The sequence below is a fragment of the Acanthisitta chloris genome, unplaced genomic scaffold (genome assembly GCF_000695815.1).
Source record: "Acanthisitta chloris isolate BGI_N310 unplaced genomic scaffold, ASM69581v1 scaffold34088, whole genome shotgun sequence".
Classification (NCBI taxonomy): Eukaryota; Metazoa; Chordata; class Aves; order Passeriformes; family Acanthisittidae; genus Acanthisitta; species Acanthisitta chloris.
In genome coordinates this window covers 1-10,263 of record NW_008687041.1, presented here as the reverse complement: position 1 = coordinate 10,263, position 10,263 = coordinate 1, and the positions used below count along the sequence as shown (strand labels likewise).

Below are 10,263 nucleotides of genomic sequence, written 5' to 3'. Positions count from 1 at the left end.
TTCCACTTTCATTAGTAACTGTGCTGTTGTTTACAGCAACAGTTTTTGTTGGAGCACAAGTCCAGATTTTCATATTCTGGACACATCTAAATGTTGCCTTAGAAAAATTAGATTTTTTTCTTTAACATTGCTCACAAAGAGGAGACAAGGAGTTGGCAAAGCAGTTTGATGCTTATGCTACAATTGGCCTCTGCTTTGCTACCAAAAATAAAATGTAGATCTCATTTTCTAAGCAAAGACAAGTATCAGCTGTTCTTTTTGTCAAGCTTCCATATTCTATTCAATGCGAAGATTATTTTTTTTTTCAACTCAATTGAGCAAGGTAATCTTCAGCTGTCCACTTGGATTTACATGGCTTAGATCAAGAAATCCACACACTGGCATTTAGAATATTGGCAGAGACGCTGTGGATGTAATCGAAAGCTGAAGCATGGCTTTGTCCTTCCAGTGCACATGCATCTATGAAAATAGTATTGACTAGGCAGGTCAAATCAAATGTATGTACCAGCAAATTTCTCAATTACTTAAGGTAAGCTCTGTGCTATTATCATCTGCTTTCATTACAGCAAGAGTGATGGCAAGCAGGCTAATGTAAACAGAGTGCTTGGCTTGAATTATTGAAAACAGAGTGTTCTTGGTGTTTGTCTCATCTGAGACACTGTCTACTTAATGACCTGGTTGTTTGCCTTTCTGTCTTCCTTATATCTGAAAAAATATTAAAAACAAAAGAACTTGTGGGAAGTTATACCGTGAAGATTTCCAAAGCCTGAATTAATTGCCTGTCATACATTGGGATGTTTTGACAGTGGAGATTGTTGTATTTGCCATGTAAACATATTTGAAGGACAAGTAGTGCTGTGCTTCAGTTAAAGTTGCTGTGAAACCATAACTCTGATGTTAAAAAATATATATCTATCTGCTTTATTCAAGGAAAGATTTTCATTTGGCATTTTTATTTCCAGAATGCAGCAGTCCTACCCCAGGTCCTGGTAAGGAATGGGAAGAATATGTCCAGATCCGTTCACTTGTTGAGAAAATTCGCAAAAAGCAAAAAGGTAAATATAAAAGACTCAAGGGTGGCTCTGAGTATTGATTTGCCTAAAGAATTGTCTGTTAATACATTAACAGCAAAAAGGAATTTTTCTTCTATGTTGTCATTGTATAATTTTTATGCAATACTATTATTTTGGATCCAAAAAAATTATCTTTATTCTCTGATATGCAGTTGGTTTTTACACTTGCAAGTGTTTTTGAAATATTCTGGTGGGCTTGACCACTGGCATTAACTATTTTAGTACTTAGAATTCTAAATGAATATCATAGACAGGTAATCCTATGAGAACTCAGTCTCAAAAGTAGAAAGAAAAGCTTGGGATTGTCTTCTCATCACAACCTGAAGAACTAGAAGTCCTTTTGAGAAGAACAGGCCTTTTTGATTCCTGATTTGTTGGTCTCTATAGAGGCCTCTGAACATTCTGAATTTGATTTTGTAACTATTTTATTCTTACATCAGCACATTACCAGACATAAAAATAGTTTCAGCAATACGAAATCATGACATTAAGGAATGACAAAAACATGTAAATGCACAAAATAAAGTCATCAGCTGGTAAATCTAAATCTGGTAATCTATATGCTATAATTCAAGGGCATAATTAAAGAAATGCTTATCGTATCACAGTTAATATAAAATTCTATTGCTAATTTTCCTAAGTTTCAGGTATGCTTATTTTTCAGACCAGAACAGTTTTCTTCCAGTATGGTCTGCAATAATGCACTGTTGATACTACTTTTTTTCATATTGATTTTGTTTTTCTTTGGAGTTATGCTCTAAAATAATTTTAACAAAATTATCTTCTTAGGACTGATATATTTTAATAGCTGAGGAATAACTTTTTAACCTTGCAATGAAAAGATTTGGGCTGGACATACCTGAAAAAGTCCTGAAATGATTCTTTCTTCTCTGGTATTTATGCAGTAACAGCAAAAAACCCAGACTGTATATAAATGGAGCTTGACTGGTTCATGGCATTGCTTGACAAAGCAAGTACTTAAGATGCTTGAAATTTCTTTTTCACACCTGTTTTTAATATATTTTGACTGATGCACAAAAATCTTACTTCATGAAAGGACTTAAAAACAGAATCACAGAATCAGTTAGGTTGGAAGAGGCCACAGTGGGTCATCTGGTCCAACCTCCCTGCTCAAGTAGAGCCAGCCTAGAGCACATGGCTCAGAGTTGTGTCCAGATGGTTCTTGAATGCCTCCAGTGAGGGAAAATCCACAGCCTCTCTGGGCAACCTGTTTCAGGGCTCAGTGACTTGCACAGGAAAGAAGTTCTTGTTGTGGTCTGCTCCTCAGGGCAGTGTCACAGCCCCAAGCCTGACAGAGCTCAAGAGATGTTTGGACAATGCTCTCAGGCACATGATGGGACTGTTGGGCATATCCTGTGCAGGGCCAGGAGTTGGCCTAGATGATCCTCAAGGATCCCTTCCAACTCTGATTCTTCTGATTCTGTATTTTATCACCTGAGCTTAACCAAACTTTCTTTGGGTGTAAGCATCTTGCTGATGACATTTTGTCCCTCATAAAATGGCCTGAGCATTTCAGGGGCCTTTAGACACTTGTGATGTGATGTAGAGTTTGGGTTGAAGAGGACACACAGAGATACAAAAGGAGCTGGCTGACTATAGCCAGGAACTGTTATGGGTAGATTCAAATGGAATGAGAGTAAAGGGGAAAAGCTGAGGAAATGAACAAGGCTTGTGATTTCACTGGTGGGCCACATACCTATTGGAGAAGCAGAGCTCTGTGATGTCAGGAGGATGATCAGTCCTTAGATATTTTAGTAGATACATATGTACAGGAAAAGGCTTAACTGTCTTGTATGTGAGAGAAGGAGCTTAAGATCTGCTTACCATCATTTGCAGTGCTAAATTACTGCAATTGCAGCTTAACTCTCGTTCCTCCTTGTGTCTGTATCAACATATTCTGGTGATTGCAGTTATCATTGATACTAAGCTTTGGAAATACTTTCTCTTTTCTTATTTAAAAGTTAAAAAGAAGGAGAGCTTCATATTTCATCACAGCTCAATTTAGGTGGTGGTGTTTTTAAGATGACTGGTAAGCCAGTTTGGCACAGGATTGAAGCTGATGAAAATTGGGTATGACATCTGTAGAGTATTGAGTAACACTTAACAAAGACAAGATCTGACTCAGCTGCTTCAAAGTAGAACTGCTGTGAGGTAGCAGATAGCTTTTTATATGGGGTTTTATATTGAACTTCTGTGTCTTTCTAGATCCTCATACTTCTGCATTTGTTTTTTTAATAAATTGTGTATATAGGTTTGTCTGTTGTCTTTGATGGAAAAAGAGATGACTATTTCCCTGAATTGATAAAGTGGGCAACTGAAAACGGAGCATCCACAGAGGGTTTTGAAATAGCTAACTTTGAAGAGGAGGGATTTGGGTTGAAAGCAACAAGGGAGATAAAGGTGAGCATGTGAACATTTGACTTACATTCCAAACACAATGTTGTAATCTATCAGCAGAGCTCTGAAATACTCACCAACTTCCCCTCCCCCTGTTAAGTGCTTTGGAAACTGCTGTTCTGAAATGTTCTCAGCTCTGCATACTTGAGAAATAAAATAATTTATAAAATTGAATATTATTTTTTGATGACTATGGATAATGTGGTGAATTTGTAATCAATCTTTCCCTCTTTTTTTTAATGTCTATACTCTTTACCTAACCACCAGAGTACTCTACCCTGTTGATGGATCCCTGTCTTCCATCTTTTCTAACTATTTAGTCTCTTCTCCTCTTTTTTTCACGTCCCTTCTTTTAAAAAACTGGTCTTTTGGCCTCAGAGGTATTTGCAATACCTATTTTCCAGTGAAAATGAACAAAACCCCAAAATTATGATAATTGCAAAGAATGTCTTTTTATCATCAGGAAAGGAATATACACACAGTTAGCTAACTGTTAAAATTTAAGCATCTTTCTGTTCCCAATTTCCAGATGGGAAACAGCTTTGAAGTCCAATCAGCTGTTGTAGAAAGAATATTAGAAAAGGAGCATATTATATTCATTTTAGGACTTTAGTAGCACACTGAAGGTTTCTATAGGTGATAGAAATCCTGAGCAGTTCTTCTAGAATACGAATGATCAATGTGAAAAAAGTCTACTGTGAGAAAATACTTGATCACATGATTATTAGCAGTATAATGTATCTGCTAGCTGGAAAGTTGTGTGGGCAGTCTACATGTTAGCAGTTCCAAACTGTAGCACTTTATTTTGTAATCTGTCTGTGTTTAAAGCTCTGTGCAATACAGATTGGAACATTTGGTTGCCACAATATGAAACACAGCTTGTTTGTTTAATGTGCAGGGGAAGAGAAGGAAGAATTTGTATTCAGGATAATTTTGATTTAAAAAAACCCAAACTACTGGTAATTTAAAGTCAATGTATTTTTGAGACATATATCAATGCTAACTGACCCTCTCTGCACTTTTTCCTGTCTGTAGGCTGAAGAGTTGTTTCTGTGGGTTCCTAGAAAATTGTTGATGACGGTTGAGTCAGCTAAAAGTTCAGTCTTAGGTAAGAGCTTAAGGGAGTTCTTAAGCAAGAAGTTAATATGTATGAGATCATTCAGTAGGAGACTTTTTTTTTCGCTGATCTTCTTTATTACAGGACTTATGCCAACCATCAGCTTTGGAATACCTAGAAGCTTGAAGTGTCAGTGGAAAGAATTTAATTTCCCTCTTTGTTTCTGGCTGAGTGCACTAGATATCTTCAACAAGTGTGTGTTATTTTGAACACATATCATGTAGCTTGTATAACACTTGGAGATAAAATGTTCTGAAGCACTGAGGGTATTGTTCTTGTTTCTTCATGTCTTTGGTCATGCAATTGTACAGAAGGCAGCAGTGTCAAAAAACTTGCAACATAATACAGTGTAGGCAGCTAAGTGTGTTGGAAACCTTGAAAAGCTTATTTTTTTTGTTAAGTTCTTATATGTTATTTCATCATGTTGATTTAAAGTAAGTCTAGGATGATATTTTCCACGGACAATTAATTTAGTGCCTCACCTTTCTTGGTTAATTCAGGATCTCTGTATTCTCAAGATCGAATTCTTCAAGCCATGGGCAATATAACACTGGCATTTCATCTCCTTTGTGAGCGAGCCAACCCCAACTCTTTCTGGCTGCCCTACATCCAGACACTCCCCAATGAATATGATACTCCTCTCTATTTTGAAGAAGATGAAGTACAGTATCTTCAGTCAACTCAGGCCATACACGATGTTTTTAGCCAATATAAAAATACAGCTCGACAGTATGCCTATTTCTACAAAGTTATTCAGGTAAGCAGCTGAAATGTAGTTTATTACATGTTGTTCTCATGACCATTATTGAGGAAGATGTCAAAACAGTGATGGTAAAAAATATTGAATCATTAAAGCAATTTCCTGCTGTTTTTTGACGCTCTGTGAACATGTCGTGGTTCCGTTGGTTGAGGGAAGTGATTACTGCCCTTTGTTTGGCATTGGGTGAGCCTTCATCTGGAATATTGTGCCATTTTGCACCCACCAGCACAAAAGGCATGTTGACAAACTAGAATGAGTGGAGAGGGCTATTAAGATGTCATTTGGTTCAGCCCTTTATCCATATAGGAGACTGAGGGAAAAGGAGATAGTGAATGATCCAGTCATTGCTTTCATCTTGGTACTGGTAGCCAGTCTCCAGAACTTTACTTGTGGGAAGCTGTGCCAGGTGACCTACAGAGATCTACAACCTATGCCTCTGTGACTCTTTGAAACATGTATAGCTTGCACTTAACAAAGTAAAATTATCATTGTTAATTGACAGAATAAAACCATTGCATATGTTGTATTTCCAATGACAGAGGATTAACTGTTATCTACTGTTCTGTTTAACATAATTATTTTGATTGCTTTCAAAGACAAAGATAAACACATCTGGTAACAATTTGAGTATGGAGAGGCTTGAAGTGGGTGAACTTTTCATTGTGTTCTGAAGTAATGATCTAAACTGAGTTTCTAAGATAGAGCTCTGTTACTCTGACTGATATCAGGACATAACTGATGGTGTAAGTGAATGGTGATGTGTTGTTCTCAAGGTAGTGCTCCATGTCCAAACATCCAACGCTTTTTGTGGCATAATCTGTGTAGAAATCAAATGACTACTGAATTTCCCCAACTGTATGATCTGGAGACATTTTTTACTTCGGCCGTAGGGGAGCTCAGAAGACATAAGGCAATTCTATTCTCCTTTAGTGCTCCCAGAGCTCCAAAGCTTTTCTATTAACTGTTTTAATTCAACAAAAAATATTTTGTGTAGGTGTTTGGTATTTGAAGAATTGAATATGTTTCAAACACCGTTCAGTTTACCACACATAAGGTTTTGAAAACTGAAGTAATTGAAAATAATGGGTGAAAGCCAAATCAGATGCACAAGGAGTAGGTAGAACAATGGCTTTACTGTCAGGAGGGAATATAATTCTTCTTTCCAGGTGTCACAATTCACTCTTTTCCTGCCATGCACTATCCTAGGCTGCTGGTCCACACTTGACCTTCTAGTCTTTCATTTCGTTTCTCAAAGTATACTGCTCAAGCAAACTGAGCTTCTAAAGTTTGTGTCTCTAGAATGTCTTTACCCCTAAAGAGGTCTTCTGTTTCTAAAGTTACTAGCAGAATATTGTGTAACATTGTCCAATTACTGCAACTGCTGTTCTTGCTCTTGCAGTACTTAATCAGATAGTTGAATTACCACTATGATTAGTTCCATCATTTTCATTGACTAATCCTGCACTAGTAGCATTATTATCGATCCATCAAGATTGGAGGAGACATGAGATCATTGAGTCCAACCATTAACCTGTCACTGCTGGAACCCCTAAACCATATACTCCAGTGCCAGATCCAGACACCTTCTAAACTGTTCAGAGATGGTGACTCTACCACCTCCTTGCGATTATGTTAGAGGTTATATGACCACAATGTTAATTATAAAAACCTCTGAAACACAGTTTTACAGAGAAATGAGATCTGGAAGGAAACCTTTTGCCTGCCATGTGTCCAGCATTTCAGAACTGCTTCTCAGTGATTGATGAGTGCACACAGACTGATAGCAAAGTGATGCAAGCACAGCTGAAGAAAGTTTATAAAATGCAGCAGTATAACATCAGTTGAAGCATGAAATATCTATTATGTGAAAAGCATCTTACACGTCTGACAAAACAGTTTTTGTTTATGAAAGTTTCATGTGGCACATCATCTGCTTAAGAATGGCAAACAGATGCTATTTCTCTTACTGTCCCTTAGAGCTACCCAAGGGTCGTTTGTATAACATTTAAGCTAATGTGGTCTAAGTAATGTATCACTAAAAAATGATTTATATTCCACATCAGAGTCTACTGTTAGCTGTTAAGAAAAGGTACAGTTGGAGCAAAGAAAATAATGTATATGACATGACTTTAGGGGCAGACTGTGTTTAGAACCCCCGAGCTGGGGATGTGCTGTACTCAGTAACAAGCCTTTAATACTGTGCATTGCTATGTTTTCTGGTGTACATTTACAATTCTGTGGAAGCTGATATGGCAGCTCATGGAGGAAGACTTCACAGACCAATACTGTTGAGACTGATTTGGTTCAGTTTGATCTGCATCAGTGGGAAGCCTTTATGTAATGTTTAAATGTTAAGATAAATGGCTATCTGCTCTATGAGCTTTACATTAGTATACCCAACAAAGTGTTTAGCACTGTCCTGTTGCCTTTTGTATGAACTGTTAAAATGTAGGTTCTGGTCACATGTGGTCAGAAAACTAGATCAGATTGTTTTTTCATTCTCCTGACAAATGCTTTTATTGCTTGTTTTGTGTTCTTGTATAATATAGCTGTTGTTCACATTGAAAATGAGCATGAATGTAGATCAGGTAGGAATCATTTGCTTTACTTATTTTTTTGGAGAATGAGAGGCAATAAAGATTAGGTAAATTTTAGGTGTGTTCAGGTTGTTTGGTGCACTGCCATGTAACCACAATTTCAACTGAGTGTTTCTTTACTAGCATTCAGTAAATGTCACATTAGAATCATAGAATGTAAGGGTTGGTATGGACCTTACAGATCATCTAGTGTCAACCCCTGCCCTGGGCAGGGACACCTCCTCACTAGATCAGGTTGCTCAAGGCTCATCCAGCCTGGTCTTGAACACTGCCAGGGTTGGGGCAGCCACCACATCCCTGGGCAACCTGTGCCAGTGTCTCACCACCCTCACAGGAAAAAACATTTTTCTAATATCTAACCTAAACTTCCCCTCCTTCAGTTTGAACCCACTACCCCTTGTCCTATCACTGCAGTTCCTAACACAGAGTCCTCTCTGGCTCCTTGTAGCCTCTTCAGATATTGAAAAGTTGCTGTGAGGTCTCCATGCAGTCTTCTCTTCTCCAGGCTGAACAGCCCCAACTCCCTCAGCCTGTCCTCACAGGGGAGATGCTCCAGTCCTCTTACCAACTTTGTGGCCTCCTCTGCACTTGCTCCAACAGTTCTATGTCCTTCTTATGTTGAGGACACCAGAACTGCACACAGTATTCCAGGTGGGTCTCACAAAAGCAGAGTAGAGGAGAAGAATCATCTCTCTTGGCCTACTTAGAAAGGTCAGCTGGCTCCAGGAGTCCCAACTGTGTGTTCTGGTTACCTAGTATTAATGATTGTGATGAAAACTTATGGGAAAGTTTGAAAACTTTTTGATTTCTATTTCTCCTCTCAAGCATAAGAGCTTGTAATTTATGAAGTGATGGAGAAAAAAGTTTCACCAAGGAAAAAAAATAAAAACCATTTTCTTCCCTAAAACAAAGTACCACTTTTCATTCTTCAGAAAAGCTGAAATTAATTTTAGTATCATAGCATTTTGGGAACAAAGTTGACCCACAAAATTCTAGTGCTAAGGGCAATTCATGAGAGCATATGGAAAAGGGAAGAAGAGGTGGCGAGAGAAAAATTCATCATATAAATGAAAAAAGCAAAGCCAACCACTTTCCTGTTGAAGGCAATGTTAGATTTTTGTGTACCATCTTTTCATTCAGTACTGCTACTGCTTTAGCAGAAGCATTTTAATGAAAGCTGTTCCTTGTGACCAGGATTTTGATACTGCTTCCAGTATGCGGAATAATAATTTTTTAAAATTTACAAATGCATTTTTTATACTGCAAAAATCTTAAACCTATATTTGTTTTCTTGATCGATGTTTTACTGAAGAAAGTGAAACTAGCAGCATCTGATAATAAAAGGGGTTTTGTTGATATTTGAAAACACTGGAAAAGGGAGTATTTTGTGCAGGCAACATAGTTTAATTGCAGCATTTTTAGTCTACGAAATCTTTCTAATGGCTGGGGGAATAAAAGGATTAAATCATTTCTTCCAATGCTTCATTTTCTTTCCAAATAGGATTGCTAGACTGTTATTAAAAGAATTTGGCTTCTGATAGGTGTGCAGTTTTAAACATTGGCTGAGAAGTGCTGGTCTGTTTTATTTCCTCAGCTTCTCTGTAAGGATGACTTTCTCAGAGTGCTGCAGTTCTAACTCTTTCTCCAAGTGCTTAGTCTGGATACACATGAAGAATGGGCAGATTTATGAATTTCACAGCTGTTGCAAGCTAAACTGTAGTCTGGTTTGATAAGCAGAAACAGGTGGGTTGTTGAGTAGACAAAAATAAACCCTTGAGCATGTTAGCCAGGCTCTATAAACCACACTGACACCTCTCTAAACATATGCAATTTGATAACTAAAAAAAGAGTTAAAAGTTCTTACAGATGTTCTTTAAAGGTGCATTTGGTCCCTGCATTGCTATCAAAATACAGGGAATGGTCAAAAGACTAGTTCCATCACTGCAGACTTGTAGTTTGCAAGATGTTTTTGTAGTTTTTTGCAGAGAGAAGTTTTGTAAGCTGCAGGGTTTTCTCAGGGGAAGAGAAAGGAAGGTTATGTGTGTGACTGCCATTAACATTTATGGGCATTGCATGCCTGCTGAAGGGTGAGCAGAGCACAGATATTTATGGCTTAATCTGAAAAAAATTTTATGTACACTGAAATGTGGTGTAATAGGCACAAGAGGGAGCCATATAGTTTACAGACATTCACAGGGAGATTATATTCCTAAAGAAAATACAACGAAGTTTGCACCTTTTTTAAAAGAATATGCTTTTGTGCTTGTCAGGTGCATAGAATCATAGAATCAGCCGGGT

General features: G+C 37.6%; 1 protein-coding gene across 1 annotated transcript in view; it reads left to right on the top strand.

Moving 5' to 3' along the window:
- LOC103807701 (histone-lysine N-methyltransferase setd3) overlaps nt 1-5,365 on the top strand; it is a gene marked incomplete at its 3' end in the record, with an annotated part of 6,092 nt that extends 727 nt beyond the window's left edge. The window contains exons 2-5 of the mRNA XM_009080445.1: nt 963-1,055; nt 3,346-3,494; nt 4,527-4,599; nt 5,109-5,365. Coding sequence (XP_009078693.1) covers nt 963-1,055; nt 3,346-3,494; nt 4,527-4,599; nt 5,109-5,365 — 572 coding nt within the window. The remainder of the gene's footprint in view (nt 1-962; nt 1,056-3,345; nt 3,495-4,526; nt 4,600-5,108) is intronic.
- Nucleotides 5,366-10,263: the final 4,898 nt, after the last annotated feature.